Below are 18,971 nucleotides of genomic sequence, written 5' to 3'. Positions count from 1 at the left end.
CTAGACATTTTAATTTACAATGTACTGCACTGCAGCACTTCTCTAGGCCTTCTGCTGTGTAATAAGGTATTCAACTGGCAGCACAAGCTTTAAAAATATTGGAGCACTCAGTCTCTTAGTTCACGTGTTTGTTTTGTGCTTTAAATTTTAGTTGCAAATCAAGCATGCAGTTACAGAGGCTGAGATCCAAAAGCTGAAGACAAAGGTAAGGATCAATACATAGTTAATTCATGCTGATTTTTTTCCCTTTTATCTGATGGAAGACATATCTGTATGTAAACCAAAGTTCTTACTAAGAAAGACTAATTAAAATGAAACTCAAATTAAGCTTATTTGGGTGTAAGTCTTCCAGTAGACGTTTCAGTAAAATCTAAAGCATAGCTATTGAGAAATTGCTAAAATATCTAGTTTTCATTAAATGTGCATTTTGAAGGATAACATAATGACTAAAAGACAGATTTTTAGCTTTATACTGTACTAATTCATTTTCTTTAACAATTCCATAAATCATATTTATATTCAATAATTGTAGCCTTCTTAATAGTTTTCTGATCAGTAGAGATCTGAAGACTAACTATTTTATTCTCCCCCTATGACTTTTGGCATTTTCCTTTCCTTTAACTATTAATTTATTTGGATACAATATTTGCTTTTTGCATACAAGAGAAATTACTGCATACGGTTTAAAATGTGTTATAAAAGGCAAAAGCTGATTGATTTGATGGAGGAAATTATCTCACTCTTGGCTCTTAGAAATTAGATTTAATTTATTAATATACAGAAAATGTATTTTCTTATGTTTGGCCTTTTAATACCAATGTAACCTTTACGAGGAGTTCAGTTTTTGATAATGATTCAGTGGTTGAGTAATAGGTTTTACAATAACATTTTATATACCTTACAGAAGAAAATAAAAGGAAGACAAAAGAGCAATTTTTAAAATTGAAAAAGGATTCAGCTGATTTTTTTCTTACAAACATCCACACCCATCATATAATTAGCTTAGTGTTTATCAAATAGATCAGCTAAGATTACTGTTAAAAGGCAATTGTAATTTTATTTTATGTGAACTCTCATTGTTCTTTCATTTTAGGAAGCCAGACATTTCTTTCTGTCCTTCCAGTTTAGACTCTGATCCAGCAATTGCACCTACATGGATACACCTTTGTGCCCATGCACAGCCCCATTGACTTCCCTGTAATACATCCTGGACGTAGGCATTCATCTCTGCAGAACCAGTGGCAGGATTGGAGTCATTGTCTTTTTCTTTGCCATACATTTGTCCCTTACTTTTTAGTAGAGCCAGGGCTGGTTTTTGTTAAACTGCCAGTAAAACAATAGGTTCAGTCTACAGGTTACTCTGTTTGTTGTGTGCATTGTTTATGATATCTTCACAGATTTGCCAGTACAAGTTAACTGCTGTTGATAAGTAAATAGGCAGTGCATAAAACATTATTTGCTTTTTGTAAATTGTATGGACTTTAATCTGCAAGGTGCTGAGAAATCTGGCCCTGATCCAGCCAAGCACTTAAGCCTGCAGTTAGTTTTAATAATAATAAATAATATCTAGATTTTACCTAGCACTTTTCTTCCATTGATACAAAAGGATTAACTACTCTGAATTTATTGGGTAAAATCCTGTCTGTGGGACCAATGGAAAGACGCCCATTCACTTCAATGGGTCTAAGATTTCACTCAGTGGGATCACCACTGTGCTTAGCCTTAAAGTTAATCAGGTGCTTAAGTGCTTGGTTGGATCATGGACAGAGTGTTCAGCCCCTTGCAAGACAGACCCCAATAAATATAATGGACTTTCTCTATCAGTATCATCTCTTTGATAATTTAAAAAATAAACCAAGTTTAAGATTTATAAACTAGAACCAGATTTTTCCTATTCTTATAACTGCTTTAAAAATTAGTTGAAATATTGGGTTTAAAACTTGTTTAATTAAAAAAACCTTCCAAATTAAAATTTAATATTAGCTCTACTAATACTTCTCTCAATGTATTAAGATACGAATCTGCCTTTTTAACTTTCTAAATTACGCAGATTATGACTAAGAAATTATCATTGCATGAAAAGTGGTGCAATAAATTTCAAATTCAAAAGAGTTTCTGATTTCAAAAAGAAGGCAGTTAGCTAGATAAGACATAATTAGCTTTTCCTCCATTGTTTTCTAAATAGCTTTGTGGTAAAATCAAATATGAAAGTTACAATTTGTAATTCTAATAATAAAAAATCTTGAGTTTCTTAGTCCATAGTGCTTTCTAACATACCTGCTTCAGATACATGAGGTAAAATACACTCCCAGTGCCCCACTATGTCCCAGGCACACCACCAGAATGCACCAACATTAGAAAGCTGGAAGTCTTAAAATGCTACTACATTCAATGGGAGCATAGAAGCTGCAATGGATGCCAGATGCAAAAGACTCAAATTAATTTAAGTTTATTTATTCTTCCGTGTCAAACATGTATTAGAATTTCTCATTGTACAGGTTTCAGAGTAGCAGCCGTGTTAGTCTGTATTCGCAAAAAGAAAAGGAGTACTTGTGGCACTTTAGAGACTAACCAATTTATTTGAGCATAAGCTTTCGTGAGCTACAGCTCACTTCATCGGCATCCGGAGGAGGCATCCGATGAAGTGAGCTGTAGCTCACGAAAGCTTATGCTCAAATAAATTGGTTAGTCTCTAAGGTGCCACAAGTACTCCTTTTCTCATTGTACAGGAATGCTCTTTGCATTAGTAATGCACAGCCTTTATAATCATTAAGAGACTGCTATTCACACCTCTCAGTATTTCAAAGCATCTTGAATTACTGATTTTTAATGCAGCTATTTACTCTCAAGCCACTGTATTTGCTGTGTCCAGCTACAGGCTGCAGAGAATGAGAAAGTGAGATGGGAACTGGAGAAGACCCAGCTGCAACAGAACATTGAGGAGAATAAGGAAAGGATGATGAAACTAGAGAGCTACTGGATTGAGGCCCAAACCCTGTGTCACACTGTGAATGAACACCTCAAAGAGACTCAAAGCCAGTATCAGGCTTTGGAGAAGAAATATAACAAAGCAAAGAAATTGATCAAGGACTTTCAGCAAAAGTAAGCAGCTGCTACAGGCCAAAAATTGAAATAGTGGCCAGATAGGGAATGTTTATGTCAGATACCTGCATCTCTCTTGAAATATGAAACCCAGTGTTAAAGGCCTGTAAGGTAAACAACATTTTTCACTTCACTACCATCAGAACCAGGGGTGGCCAACCTGTGGCTCTAGAGCTGCATGCAGGTCTTCAGAAGTTAATATGCGGCTCCTTGTACAGGCACCGACTCTGGGGCTGGAGCTACAGGCGCCAACTTTCCAGTGTGCCAGGGGGTGCTCACTGCTCAACCCCTGGCTCTGCCACAGGCCCTGTCCCCACTCCACCCCTTCCTCCAAGGCCCTGTCCCTTCCCACCCCCTCCCCCGAGCCTGCCATGCCCTTGCTTCTCCCATTCCCCCTCCGAGCCTCCTGCACACTGTGGGAGGCATGGGGATGGAGGGGGAGGTGCTGATCAATGGGACTGCCAGCAGGCATTGGGGGGAGCTGCTGACGTGTTACTGTGGCTCTTTGACAATGTACATTGGTAAATTCTGACTCCTTCTCAGGCGCAGGTTGGCTACCCCAATCAAAATCATTGGGATTTTTATTACTGAAAAATATCGGCATTGTGCATATTTTTAAATGACTATAAATGAATTAATTTGCAGTATTCGTCTTTGGAGTGTTAGAGAGCCATATTTGCAGCAGTTTGTTATGATGATGTTGCATCAGTTTGACTAAGTATTGTTTTGTATTGATGCAACATGAAGCAGCAGATCATATTGAGACATTCTCACGCTGTGTTTTTCTTCTTCCTGGCTCTTGAGTATGTTTGAATTGAGCTGAATCAACTAGAGCGTACCTCAGCAGTTGGCGGGGGGGTGGGGGGCAAGGAGTCAGTTTCTCCTGATCCCCCCCATTCCTGACATCTCAGAAATAATTTCTTACATTTATACAACACTTTTCATTCTCCAAATAATTTTACAAATTTTACACTAGGATTGCTTCATCTGCTACTGAAATCATCCATTTCTATAATGAAACTCAGCTGTTTTAACAGTATATAGTAACAATAGACAGTTCCTAGCAGAGGAATTGAATACCCTATCCCACTGAAACTGCAAGGAGGATTTTAGATAGACAAAATGTCATTAACCACAGTGGAATTTTGCCAGCCTACAAGAACTAACTGGCATCTCTTGTGAATGGTGCCATTGGATCAATAATGGCCTCAGCTTTTCAAGACAATTGAAGAAGGGCCAAACCGTCAGCTGGTGTGAACCTGCTTTAGTTGTACTACCGAGAGTTACAGCAGTGGAGGATGTGGCCTATAATTTTTGACTGCTTCAAAATCCTAAATTACCTCACTGATTTACTTTTAATTTTTGGATAATTAGTTTTGTACCTTATGCATTAGAGATGTAAATTAAGTGTTGATGCCCAGTCATTTTCATATCTAACAGAGCGATTCCATCCCAACTGTTACTGCAAAATTCAACATAATTTGAAGTAATGATGCTTTATAAGTACAAATTATGAAAAGGTTAATTTAGTTTATCACAGTTTCAACACAGTTGTTGTCGACAGTTTGAATAGGTGGGATTTTTACCTTAATTAGTTTTCTACAATATGTTTACAGTTTATTCATTTGGGTTGATAACTGCTCAGTTATTTTCTCCTACTTGCAGCTGCATGTTTAGTATTATCGGATTAGTACCAAATCGCCTGTTAACTAAGGATTATTTTTTAAACAAACGGGTATATTAATGTGCCATTACATTTGTTAATTTCCTGTTTGAACCTGTGATTGCTTTGATACCAGCAAATGTTTTTTTTTCCCTTAAGAGAACTTGACTTCATCAAACGCCAGGAAGCTGAGCGAAAAAAAATAGAAGAACTGGAGAAAGCGCACCTTGTAGAGGTTCAAGGCTTACAAGCTCGTGTGAGTAATGTTCACTCAAGTGTGTGAACAATAAGGCAATGCTGTCTGATAGCCTGGAAAAAATGCTAGTTGTTCATTTTGGCTAATAATTGGATGTATTTCTCTTAGATTAGAGACTTGGAAGCGGAAGTTTTCAGGCTGTTGAAGCAAAATGGGAGCCAGGTTAACAATAACAACAACATTTTTGAAAGGCAAACATCTTTTGGAGACGTTTCCAGAGGAGATCCAGTGGAGAGCCTAGATGTACAGCAAGTGTCTTGCCTGGATGGCTTAAGTCAAGGTTTGTTTGAACCAACCCTAAACTCCTGTTAATCTAATTTGCTGTGTATGAATATCATAGTTGTGACTTTAAGAATTTATAGTAAAGAATAAATGAATATCATCATAATCCTGTCATTTTCACCAAAATGCAGTATCTGGTAGCAAACACTTTGTGTTATACTATTTAGTGGCAGCGCAGCACTACAGAACAGCTGTAAAATGAATATTCATCAGTAAGTGTAAGTGACGGAGGCCTGTTAATAAAGCAGAGGTCATTATATATTCATTAAACCATCAATGAATTATCAGTGGAATTGCCTACAACATTTAAGTTTCATCCATGTTTGTGTTGTTTCAATAAAGTAAGGCAAGATTGTGTTTTTTCCTGTGTTCTAGGTCTGTCTATAATTACCAAATTTACTAAAGATCAAACAGGAACAAAATTGCCAAAATGAGAAAAATATAATAAAATGTCTTATAAATGAATCTCTTGATTGTACAAAAAATAAACAAATAAGCTGTGTGTATATACAGTGTATGAATACGGGTACTAAATATATCTATATTATAAATAGTGTGACAGGGTCAGACCAGATGGCTACAGGAGAGTGATAGAAGGTAGATACATTAGCCCCAGATTAAGCAGGTCCCTTTCCCCTGAGTATGATCATAGTCTGTTCCAGAACAATCAGGAAGTTGCTGGAAACAATTAAGGCAGGCTAATTAGGACACCTGGAGCCAATTAAGAAGCTACCAGAATCAATTAGGACAGGCAGGTTAATCAAGGCACCTAGTTTTAAAAAGGACCTCACTTCAGTTATTGAGGCCATGCAAGGAGCTGGGAGCAAGAGGCATGCAAGAAGCTGAGAGTGAGTAGGTGTACTGTTGGAGGACTGAGAAGTATAAGCATTTTTGACATCAGGAGGAAGGTCCTGTGGTGAGGCTAAAAAAGGTATTGGGAGGATGCCATGGGGAAGTAGCCCAGGGAGTTGTAACTGTCACGTAACTGTTGCTGGAGACAGCTGCAATCCACAGGGCCCTGGGCTGGAATCTGGAGTAGAGGGCAGGCCTGGGTTCCCCCCATCCCCCAACTCTCTATTTGATATAAGAGGAGTTGACATGGATTGTAGGTCCCACCAGAGGGGACGGTCTCTGACCTGTCCCCCGACCCATTAGGTGGATCAGCAGAGACTGCAGGGATTGTTCTCCTTTTCACCATGCTGGCCAGTGATGAGGTTAGTTGAGCAAACGGCAGGTTTGTGCCACTAACAAAAGGAGCCAAACTGAGGACTGCCGTGAACCTCTGAGGTGAGCAAATCTGCCAGAAAGTGCAGAACTCACCAAGGCAGAGGAGGAACTTTGTCGCAATAGATAGGTATGTACATAAGTGTGTATGTATACTCACCTGTGTGTACACAAATGGAAGATAGTACACAGGCATCTGAATTATAAAGTTGCATTGACATATCAGGACATCATCTTAACCATGAAAGTGAAGTTCAAATGGTTTGTGATGTCATCAGCCCCAAAATGTGTTTATATGACCTTAGTAACGGATTTCCTGTTTTGTGTTTTATATATTCAAAAACATCATAAGATTTTAATAAGAAAAATGTGTTTTTATTAAAGTCATACACAAAATGCAAGCTTTGCTTTTCTCCATGTTGTTTCTCTAATGAACAAAATATTTGTTATAATTTACAGTTGTTTTAAGATAGCTATGGACAGCTCATTTCTGGGGTGCTGGGTAGGTGGCACTGGAAGTAACTTAGTCCAGCATCATATAGTTGGTTGATGATCATTTCCATATTGATTAATATGTCATAGTCCAACGCTTTTCTTCACACTTAAAAAAAATCTCATTTCATGGCTCTAATGTTACAGCTTCACTGCAACTTATCAGGTTTCTCCTTTATAATCCAACAAGATTAAGACACAGGGGGTCTGGAAAGTATAACGTTAGTTATCCCCATTTCCCAATAAATAAGGAATAATCAAATGCACATTGAATAGGAGGAGACTGGCCAGGCACTAGTACTACAAAGAAGGATGGCATGAGAATTATAATAGATGATAAATTGTTTGAGTAAACAATACAGATTAGTAGCAGAAAGCCCAATACTGTGTCATACTCTTGTATTAACAAGAGTCTCCAGAATGAAATCAGTGAAGCAGTTGCTCCTTTCTATTAAATATTGGCTAGGCCTTATTTGGGACTTCAGTTCCCATTTAAGTCAGTTTGAGTTCTCCATTGATGTTTGAGCAGCATTTTATTTTTTATAAAGTAGACAAAAGTGAAGGCAGTTCAGCAATGATAGATGATCTTGCAGCTAACACCTCTGAGAAAATATAGAAACATGGGTCATATTCAGTCTGGAGGAGATGGAGACTTGATAACTCTCTACAAACTCACATAGAACTGTTGTAAGAATACAAGGAATAATAATTCTTATCAATGAACAAAGGACAGAGCAAGAAATTAATGGGACTTAACCAGCATTAAGGGAAATGTGTGTTAAATTTAAGTATATAAAATACTTTAACCATAAGCATAGTAAAGTGGTCAAGAAAGCTGTCGGGGAAGGTTGACGAGTCCTCTTTGTTAATGATGCTATCATGAAGACTTTAAGAAGTTAAATCTATCCTGCAATGACAGATAGGAAGGTGAGAAGGGGAAAAGACCCACTAAAGGTCATTTCCAACCCAAACAAAAATAATCTTGTGAAAACCCTTATTCTTGGCTTCCCAAGACCATACAGTAGCCTAACAGTTGCAGTGCGTTCTGGACCAGTTCCTGCAAAGTTCTGAGTACCCTCAACCTTTTTTGATGCCCACAGGATCCTTACAGAAGGTGCTCATTTTTTTTCAGGATTGAGCGATGTGTGAATGAAATGCAAGTTCCTTATCAAATAATCATTTAAGAGCCACTGGGGATTAATTATACAGATAAATCTTGATTTTACAAAGGTCACAGAGGCACCCGAAACCTTTGTGTAATGAAGGGCGCTGCTGCTGTATGAATATTAAATAATAATAAAGACTAGTTAAAACAAAAATCCTCTTTGGCATAGAAGAATGCATTAGATTTCCTGATGTGTTGATTTTTGGCAGACTTATGAACGCTTTATTGATATTTTAACAATTGCTTCAGGTGTGAACACAAACTAAATATTTCTCTGCAAGCAAATCAAGCTGAATTATTATATTTAACATAAGAAAAAAAAGATTGTCCTGCTAAAACTGTTCTGCCATATTGCAGAATTCATTCCCATAAATCAGAATTTGTGAATGTTCCTTTCTAGTAAGCATTTATAATACTGAAATCTCTGAAATTTACAGATGCACTTATCATTACAAGAACGTTTATATGTTGCATCAGATATTTACAGTAATGTTTTTAGTGCAACTGTTGACAAAAATGGCTAAAAAGTGGTTTGGGTCAGAAAACTGGCTGTGTAAAAAAGATCCTCTTCTGAAAAGTATTCAGCATACTTGCTCTCTGTGTGTCTGCATCACAGCTGCATATGTTGCTGACAAAAAATGAATCTCTACAATTGTTATTACTACAGAAGCAATATAGCCATAGATGCAGAGCTGAAATCTGTTCTAAGGCACTTGCCATCATTGTAACTAAGCACCAGTCACTAAGGCTAAAGTTTTACAAATTGGTTGCTGAGGTTGGACCAAATTCTGTTGGTAAAAGAGGCAAGCTTTTGAGCTACCCAAAACTCTTTGGAAGGTACATGGCTACAGCACTGCAAACAAAACTGGTTACAGAAAGTTAGACATCTGATTCCATATTCAGGCACCAAATTACTGTGCTTGCTTTTCAGAAGGGCTAAACAGTCACAGATCTATGGGCTTAATAAGTGTGCAGGTAAGAATAGGAGCTAGGGCTGTTCAGTAGAGCTAAGCAGAAATCTGATTTTCCCTTTCATGGGAAATGCCACACTTGCATTTTGAGGAGGGGGAGGGGAATTTGGTACAAAACGAAAACAGAGAATTTTAAATTTCCTGCAAAACAAACTTAACTTTTTTGTTTTGTTTTGGACTGATCACAATTCCAACTACAGCATTAAGAAAATTAACTTTTTATAATTTAAATTTAAGGAATTTCTAAGCAAAAACATAATTTTGAAACAACAAATTGAAATGTTCCATTCTGAAAATGCTGAAATGGAACTTTTCAACATTATTTTAAAATGCTTTGGGGTTTTTTGTTTCAGATGACATTTCATTGAAATTGACACATCTGCAAAATGTTTCATATTAAGCAAAAAAGCATTTTACAGTGGAAGAACATTCCATTAGAAAATTCACGATCAGCTGTAGTGCTCACCACTTCTGAATAGTTAGACAACTTATTGGGTGTATAAATGTGGATTTAGGTGCCCAGATTTGAACATTATAGTCTAAGTACAACTTTTATTGAAAAACAGTTATATTTTGACTGCAGCATATTATTTGTGCTAATGCAAAAAAACAGAAAGAACCCAGCATGACTTTCAGATTTCAGGCTGAGTTTGCAGTTTTGACAATGAAAAAACAAAGAATTCAGTTGTAAATTAAATAAATATATAAAAAGAGTTTGTGGGCTTCCATATTTCTTTTCATATCCGTGTCTCTCTTCTGCCTATACTCATGCTTTAAGGATAACTTAGTGTTCTGAGGGAGGATAAATTCTTGACTCTCTGAGTTGGTGGAAGGACCCTCACAAGGTTTGTGTGGGAGCTCCATTCTTGTGTCAACTCCCTACAAAGATCGTTGCTACTGATGCCTACCTGCTAGGTTGGAGAGCTGACTTCCAGGACTTAAAAGTGCAAGGCAAATGGATTCCCCCGGAGTCATCACTTTACATCAATCTGCTTGATCTCAGGGCAGTTCAGAATACTTGGCATCATTTCCTACCCAAGGTAGGGTAGGACAACAGAGCAGCTAGGTTCTGTATAAACTGCCAAGGAAGAGGAAGATTCCAATCCTTTAAATCCAGAAGCCATAAAACTTAGGAATTGGTTGATATTGCACCAAGTCAACATCTCATTGGCTTATCTACCAGGTCTGCAAAACATCATTGCAGACACTCTGAGCAGGCATTTCTGCCTGGACCACACAGGGCAGCTGAGCGCTTTGGTAGTTCAAAAGATGTGTCTCTTCTGGGGCATTCCAGGGAGAGAACTCTTTGTGATGCTACCTACCATGAAATGCTGGTGTGTCTGTTCAAGAGGAGGACATGGTCACAAGTCCTTGGGAGATGCTGTCCTCGTTCCTGTTCTTGAACTCTGATATATGCCTGCCCCCCAACACCATTGCTTCTTAGGGTCCTCATCAAATTAAGACAAGAAAAGACAGTAATCGTTCTCATATCACTGGCCTGGCCGAGGCAAGTATGGTTTTGGGACCTGATTTACCTGTCTCTCCGGTCACCTTTTCACCTCCCTCTGACAGCAGACATAGGAATTGGGCACCATAACCCATTCCAGACTCTCCTCACTTCATCTCAAAGTCTGGCTCCTCAATACTCTGGGGCTTAGAGAGAGTCTGTTCTCTTGAGCTACAGACTGTGCTGGTGAACAACAGGAAACCTGCCACAAGACTTACCTGCAGAAGTGGAAATGTTTCCAGTCCTGGTGCACCCCATGGTCATTATCTGTATCTGAGTCTCACCTCACTCACTCAATTACCTGCTAAATTTGTAAATGCTGGGCTTGTCAATGAGCTCTCTTAAAGTCAGCCTAGTTGCCATTATAGCTTTTCATCTACCACTCTGAGGATTTTCAGTATTGCTCATCCTACCACTGAGACACTCATCAAGAGCTTGAACAATCTTTTCCTTCATGTTAGAGAGCCTACCCTGCTTTGGGACTTTATTCTACTTCTTGATACCTAATGGGAAACACCCTTTGTACCCACTGGGAGTTGTTCCTTTCTCCATTTATTCTTCAAAACATCGTTTCTTATAGCCATCACTTCAGCCAGCAGGATAGAGGAATGGGGAATGCTTACAGCTGATCCTCCATACATAGTATTCTGCCAGGACAAAGTGATTCCTTGTCCCTAACTTCACTTCCTACCTAAACCATGTAGAACCTCCCCTAGATTTTTTTGTTGCCTTTGCAGAAGGGAGCTTCTGTTTCTACGCAAAGACTATCTAAATCAGTATCGGGATGGATGTTGGCCTGTTATGAAGCTTCTTGGGTGCACCCTTCATCTAAGGTGATGGCCCATTCTGCCAGGCACCGTCTGCCTCTACCTCTAGTTAAGAGCATACCCATCACAGACATACCGAAAGCTGCTACCTGGTCATCTGTGCACACCTTCTTTCGGGACTATGCGTTCATGCTTCCAGAGCAGACATAGCCTTGGGGAAGGCTGTTCTCTGGACTATACTGAATCCACCTCTTCAGCACCATCCTCCATAATTGAGGCTTTGCTTGGGATTCACTTGAAGTGAAGGATCCGTAGGGACAATAATGCAAAGAAAAAGGAGAGGTTACTTACCTATACAGTAACTAGAGTTCTTTGAGATGTTTTGTCTGAGTGCTCTGCTACCCTCTCTCCTTTCCCCTCTGCTTTGGAATCCCTGCCTGCTGAACATCAGGGTTGAGAGGGAACTGGAGTAGCAGCAGTCTGGTTCTCCCTTTCTGCCCTCAGTCTGGAGCGCGTGGAGATGTAGAGCACACCTGCTCTCCTGTGGACATTGCTGACAAAAGTCTCAGACCAGAAGGACATGGGCATGCACACACCTAAAGTGGAGCATCCATAGGGACAAAACAACTTGAAGAACTCCCATTACTGTACAGGTAAGTAACCTCTCCTTCCTAACACAACTTGCAGAAACACTGGATTTGGGGAGAAGTTGAAAGACAACCAGCTGCTAAGGAACTGCAGCAGGCACTAGTTGAGCTGTTTCCCTCCATGCTAGCACTAAACCAGTTCATGTTGAAACCCCTTATATTGAAATGGTCCTTAGACTTGAAAGCGAGTCTAATGAAAATGGTTTTTGGAGCAAACTAAAGACAGTTGGAGCACTTTTGTATGAGGTATTTTACAAGTTTTCCCGGGGGTTAGAAAAGTTCATATAGAAAAGTAAATTTCTTTAGTGTAGGCAGGGCCAATGGGTCTGCTCGTATGAGTCAGGGTTTGCAGGGTCATGTTCTTCATTTATACCCTTGAAATCAATAGTGCTCCCATTATCACTTCCAAGACTGTGTGACTCTGTAAGTGCTTCATATTACTCCAGTGTTTGTAGAAGGTGAAATTTTCAACTAGCTTCATAAGTTTGCTTATAATAAGAGGAGGACCCCAAGCCACTTTGTGGTTTATTTCAGAGAAATGCACAAAGAGTTACACGGCTGACCTTGCTTAATGTTACAGTTTCAGTGTGTCTTGATGGTGCTAAGGATTGCTTTTTACCCCTCCCTATGGGATAGTGATAACATCTCTCCTGCCCAATTAAATAGAGCATAGGAAAATGAGGAGGTGATAATCTACTTGAGATCACTTGATAACTTTGGTATATCCGAAGGTTAGTGCAATGTAACCCAGTATAGAAGGTCTGAAAATCTATTGAAAAGCTTTGAGGCAATTCACTGTAGCTCAAATCCTGAGGTCCTTAGTCAGATTGGAAACTGTTATCAATCTCAGTAGGAGAGTGCCTGAGTAGAAAAAATTAGTTAAGTACCTTAGGATTTGCCATAAGAATGGCCATACTGGGTTGACCAAAGCCATACACACACACTCACCCCACTTTAATAGTTGCAAGATATACAGGTGCTCATCCCCCCCCACACACACACAATAAAGACTAATATACTGAGTTCTGTGTATATAAAATATTTGTGTCTCATTCAAGAATTGCACAGTTTGGCCTCTGCTGATCTCTGATCGGCAGTGGTTGGAACAGGAACCAGTTTATCCCAGCCAAGATTTCCACCTGGTTACTATCTAGTTGTATGAAAAATATACATTTAAATACAGTGTTATGAATGCTGTGGTGGTTATCTGTCTTTATAAGCATATCAAATTGGGAAATTCACCAACTTGGCTATGCAGACTTGGAACTTGTCCCAGAAAGTAATCTCAGTAATTGACAAAACCACAACTCTTGCACTGTACATATAGGAGTATAGTAAGCTTATGGATTCTAATACAGATTGTGCTTGAGAGATTAGTGGGGAGAGGGAAAATTGAAACTGTAAGGAATTTATTTTCTTTCTTGGCATGCAATAAGAGAACAAATTTTAAAAGATTGATTGCATCTTATTACTCTTTCCCAAAATATTCAGGCCTCTTTCAAGTGAAAGATAAAAAGCTTTCTAGAAATAGTGCAATTTTGTTAACACAATTTGTTGAGAGAGTCATGTATTTAAGTTTAAGCTGACTAATACACTTTGTTCATAAGGCATTTTTGGGCGGATCACCTTTTGAGCCCAGGTTTGTCTTTTGTGAAAATGTAGTTCTTTCATTGTTCCATTTTTTGTGAAATGTTATTTTTGAGCATGTGCTCCAGATATGGTGTAGGTCAGCCCATGGCCGAGGGAAGAGAGAAGGTCTAAAAGAGCAAGCCTTCCATTTCCATTTGACAATTAGGTTGACAGAGTTTCATGGTAGGCAGGCACGCACATGTGTGTAAGAGAGGAGGGAAGATGGGAGGGTACTGGTACCCAGTTCTTTTTATCTGTGTTAATAATTATGTGTCTGTAATCTCTTCATAAGGACTGTTGGTGAAATTCACCCCTCCCTGTAAAAATCCCAAGTGGTAAGGCTTTGTACAGAGAGGTTGACAGGGGTTGGGTGGTGGAGTTCACCTCCCCAACCTGCATTCAGCTCTCTAGGGTAGCTGTTCCTCTCTGTGGGATCGGACAACTACTACTACCCTGCATGGGGGTTTTGGGCCACTTGGTCAGCATAATGACAGATCCAGGAGTCTTTCTCATGGCCCATCTTCAGCAACTCCTTTGTCAGCTTTTCAACATGGGCACAAAATGACCCTCCATCTCACATATGGGCACACCTGTAAGATCAATTCATCTGTGCCTCTATCCTACGAGGCCAAAGCAATGCTTGCAAGGTACAGAGGGCCTTTCATAGGCCCTCCTGAGATGATTCATTTCATTCTATTTGTGTTGTCATGACAAAACTCAGGAAATACCTTTGACATTTTCTTGCATGGAAATTGTATTTCAAACCTCTTGAGGTTTTCCCATAAAGCTGTCACATTAGCTTGCTTGATGACCTTATGAAGTCATTTTACTGGGGGAAAGGTCAGAAACAGTCAACTCCTGTAAGTGGCTAAGGAGGTTGTGCTAAAGGGATGATCAGAGTGAAGACTGGCTTCTCCAGAATCCTACTAGAGAAAGGTAAGAAGCAAATGACACATGGCTACGTGAGGATGAGGATGTCTTTATATTACAGTAACCCTAAATCCCCATTGTGCTAGGACTATTGGTTTTAGGGTGCTGGTGGGTTTGGTTTAGTTTTTTGGTTGGTTGGGGGTTATTTGGTTTTTTTGCTTTAGAAGGCTTCCGATGTTTGGAAGAGTTCTGAATAAGACGGGAAGATCCAGTGTGGTGATGAGAGGAGCAATTCAAAAGGGGGCAGGGAGGCATAAAGCAGCAGCTGTGGTTGGTAATGATCATTAAGAAAATGCTTTTGTTCACAGAGCAGATGGGGTTGGGAATGCAATTGCCATGCTTGTATTGTCATAACATAAACCTGGAAACCAAACTCCTTCAATTTCCAGGATTCCTCCGTCATGCCACCTCCTTTCTTTTATTGAGTTGACTAATAAATTGCAACTCTCAGAATTGTATTGCATACCAGCAGGAATTTAAAAACAGTCTGATGAATCAGATTCCTCATTTTATAGAACAGACACATAGATATACTGTGTATACACACACACAATTGGCCAAATCCCTAGAAAGGTTTGCAACATGGAGAAATGTCTTCTTAGAGTTTCTTTTAAACATAAGGGCCAATTCATAAGTTTTATATGTAGGTTAGACTCATTTACACTCACTCAGACGTCATTTATGCTCAGATACCATTAGCCTGTTTACACCCACACATGAGGGAGCAGCTTCTTTCCTGAGCCAAGATCAACTTGGCACAGGACAGCATCTGTTACGGCTTTCTGATTCTTAAGCTGCACAGGCCCTGCCATCATCCTGCTCTTCTACCTTTAGGTGGCTGGGTTGAGCAACTGGCAAATCGAGCTCTTATGCCAGTTGAAAATTCCCCTTTGCCAGAGAAATTATTAATGGACGAGCTGTGGCCAGATTCCAACCTCTTTGCAGTGCTCAAGTGGCCAAAAAGGACCAGGCCAGGGGCAGGTAATTTGGCCCTGTGAGTCTAAATTGGTGTAATTTACTTGCCAAGGAGCTGGAAGAAGGTGTACATTAAAGATGGGTGAAGGTTACTTTAATATACGCCTTCTTGCTGTTCTTAGTTATGTAAATTACAATGGTGTGGACTTCCTTGCATGTGGATAGAGTGGATATGAGGGAGTCTAAGTTAGTGTAAGTAGGTCTAGTTTACACCCCATTACGTATCACTTATGTATTTGACACCATGAGATGATGTATTGTTTTGTATTATGACTGTTATATTATGTTATGACTGATTGTTACGACTTTACAAAATATTGCACTGATTTACGGGGTCTGATTTTTCAATGTGTGCAACTTTGTGCCTAATATCCATGCACAGTTACTGAAATTGCATTTGTAGATTTGCTAATAGCTTATGCAAATACCTGGCTTTTTCTACATTCATATCATAAATTTGTAGGGCCAGTTTCAGTGATTGCACATGCAAATAAGGCATGCAAAAGTGCATGACATTTGAACATACATTTGCAGATCAGGCCTGTGTGTAATCTGACAAGAGTTAAATTGCTAATTTTATCCAAAGAATGTTATTAAATGTCTTTGAATCCTGTTTTCATAGATTTCAACGAAGCAGTCCCAGAAACAGAGAGGCTAGACTCCAAAGCACTGAAAACTCGAGCCCAGCTTTCAGTAAGGAATAAACGGCAGAGACCTACTAGAACAAGGCTCTATGACAGTATCAGTTCGACCGATGGAGAGGACAGCCTTGAACGAAAGGTGAGCAGGCCTTCGCTTTCTCTTATTCATAGGATGATGTGCTAGATGACCCTTGTAATTTGTTTCATCCTGTATCTTCATCCTTTCATTTTAGTGTAGGTAGAATGTATTCATCTGTGGCCAACATATTCTGGATAACAGTCTGAACAGTGTGCAAGTCCTGTTGCCTTGGAGGCAGCACATCCATTTTTCTCACAGGAACAGCAGAATTTCTGTCTTATTTTCATGTATTATGCTATTGTTATGTAGGTCACTTCATTGTTTTCCCCCTTTGAACTAACAACGAGCACTATGCATAGCGGGTCATTTAACTTATGTGGGAGGAGAAGCGAACTTGAATCCTGCATTTGTTTGTTTCTCTGTGTGAATGACAGTTAATTTAATATCTACTCTTGGATTTTGCTGACCCTGACTCTTGAACCTGTAAGCAGATTATTAGTATGAAACACCTATGTGTGATATAAAAGGTAACAGTGTGACTTACTAGAATATTGCTTAAAAATATGACGGCTCTACAAACTGTTGTTAAATGAAAGGATTGCATGTTCAAAATAAATGTTGCTCTAATTGGTTGCTAAATGGCATAACTTGCTTTATAATCTCTTATACCCACAGCCTTCAGACAGTTACAGTAGTCCCATGCACATTTCAAAATCACCTCTGCCCATATGTGTGAGAGCATCCTCACCAGCATCAGATTCTGGTGCTTCCTCCCTCTCCCCAGTGGGTAGCAGTGCAGCCTTCTCATTTGACAACGTAGCTGAAAACCAAGAAGGAGGACAGCAGCACAAAGGAGGTGTGCTTTCCCATTATGCTCGGAGAGACACTCCACTTTCCTCTCCTTCAAAATCCAGTCACAGTTCTGAAACATCTCCTTTGCATCACCCAACCAACAGGAATGTTTTACAAGACGAAGGTATAATTATTTTTTACAAATGAGTCAGTGCGTCACTTTGCTCACTTACATTTATGTGGTGCACTCTTCTTGTTTTATTAGCACTTAAGTCTCTAATGGGCCCTATTCTCAAAACCTCTTTTAGACACCTTGGTCGGAAGCTAGCAGTTCTCTTCATTTGGTGGTAGGTAGAAGGGACACAGATTAAGTCAAGACCAGAATTGTTTCCGCTTTTTCCCCTTGAGATGGTTGAAAAAAGGAAGGAGGAAATCACAGAAGTATTTCTGAATTTTTATCCCCATGTTTATTGTTTTTTTAATTTAAAAATGTAAAAGATTCAAACAGTCAAAATTCAAAAAGTTTCAAAATTCAAAAATTTCAAATTTCAAAATTCAAAAAGGAGTAGAGCATACCAGACTAGTGCAAACTGTTACTAACTCAAAATCTGTGGGTTGGATATTGGCACTTGTGTTTCACGGTGGAGGTTATATGTAGACGAGCCAGAGGTGAAAGTAAGCCGGTACGCCCTGGTACGGCATACCGGCAAGAGCCGGTGCACCGTTCCGGGACCGGCTTTCCCAGATGGCAATTTAAAGCCCTGGGATAGCGGCGGCAGCGCTCCATCGGGGATTTAAAGGGCCCCGGAGCTCCAGCTGCTGCTACTGCCCCGGCCCTTTAAATCCCCGCCTGAGCCCTGCTGCCCGAGCCCTGGGGTAGCGGCGACGGGGCTCTGTCGGGGATTTAAAGGGCCCCAGAGCTCCAGCTGCTGCTACGGCCCCAGCACTTTAAATCCCCGCTGGAGTCCTGGTGCCAAAGCCCTAGGGTAGTGGCGGTGGGGCTCCGGAGGGGATTTAAAGGGCCGGGGCGGTAGCAGCGGCTGGAGCCCCGGGGCCCTTTAAATTCCCGACGGAGCCCGGCCGCCGCTACCCCAGGGCTCGGGCAGCAGGACTCAGGCGGGGATTTAAAGGGCTCAGGAATCCAGCAGCTGCTACCACAGCGGAGCCCCAGGCCCTTTAAAGCTCTGCCAGAGTCCCGGGGTAGCAGTGGCATCCAGGAGTCCCCAGGGCTCCTCAGTGATTTAAAGGGCCCGGGGCTCTGCTCCGGTAGCGGCAGCTGGAGCCCTGGGCCCTTTAAATCACCCCCGAACTCCGGGGCTCCCAGCCGCCTCTGCAGCTGGTAGCTCAGGGGTGATTTAAAGGGCCTGGGGCTCCCAACCACCAGTACCACAGCTGGAGCCCCGGGCCCTTTAAATCAAGATTTAAAGGGCCCGGGGATTTAAGGCCCTGCCTCTTCCGGTTGAGGCCACGCCTCTTCCAGTTGAAGCCACACCCCCACTCAGGACTCCGGCATACCGGTAAGTCCTTTAACTTACTTTCACCCCTGAGAAGAGCATAGCATAGATGTTGTAGTTTTGTTAATAGATGAGCGGTTATGTGGTCTTCTGAATTAAGCAAGAGACCAAAAACCAGAAACTCCTCTGTTCTAAACTTAGTATTTCTAATTGCTTTTTACGAAGCTTTGGCCAAGTCATCTGTTTTCTAACTCAGTTTTCTGAGATGTAAAATAGGGATAATGATACAGTGCATTTTTTGTAGCTCACGCAGATGTTTCAAAGATTAGTTTGGTTGTGCTGCACTTTGAAAACTACAGTATAGTACAAAGTGCTACTCCTTTTCCAACTCCAGT

General features: G+C 40.3%; 1 protein-coding gene across 12 annotated transcripts in view; it reads left to right on the top strand.

Moving 5' to 3' along the window:
• The window catches only part of PPP1R9A (protein phosphatase 1 regulatory subunit 9A), a 261,698-nt gene that overhangs the window by 212,391 nt on the left and 30,336 nt on the right, over positions 1-18,971 (top strand). For 9 of the 12 annotated variants that reach the window (XM_073333895.1, XM_073333897.1, XM_073333906.1 and 6 more), the window contains 6 exons: positions 152-205; positions 2,873-3,102; positions 4,925-5,021; positions 5,130-5,301; positions 16,233-16,390; positions 17,006-17,306. In XM_073333895.1, coding sequence (XP_073189996.1) covers positions 152-205; positions 2,873-3,102; positions 4,925-5,021; positions 5,130-5,301; positions 16,233-16,390; positions 17,006-17,306 — 1,012 coding nt within the window. The remainder of the gene's footprint in view (positions 1-151; positions 206-2,872; positions 3,103-4,924; positions 5,022-5,129; positions 5,302-16,232; positions 16,391-17,005; positions 17,307-18,971) is intronic. The other 3 variants (XM_073333905.1, XM_073333903.1, XM_073333902.1) reach the window with 1 other exon arrangement.

The sequence above is a fragment of the Lepidochelys kempii genome, chromosome 2, assembly GCF_965140265.1.
Source record: "Lepidochelys kempii isolate rLepKem1 chromosome 2, rLepKem1.hap2, whole genome shotgun sequence".
In the NCBI taxonomy this organism is placed as follows: Eukaryota; Metazoa; Chordata; order Testudines; family Cheloniidae; genus Lepidochelys; species Lepidochelys kempii.
Note: the sequence above shows the minus strand (reverse complement) of the source record. Positions and strands in the feature narration are given on the sequence as shown.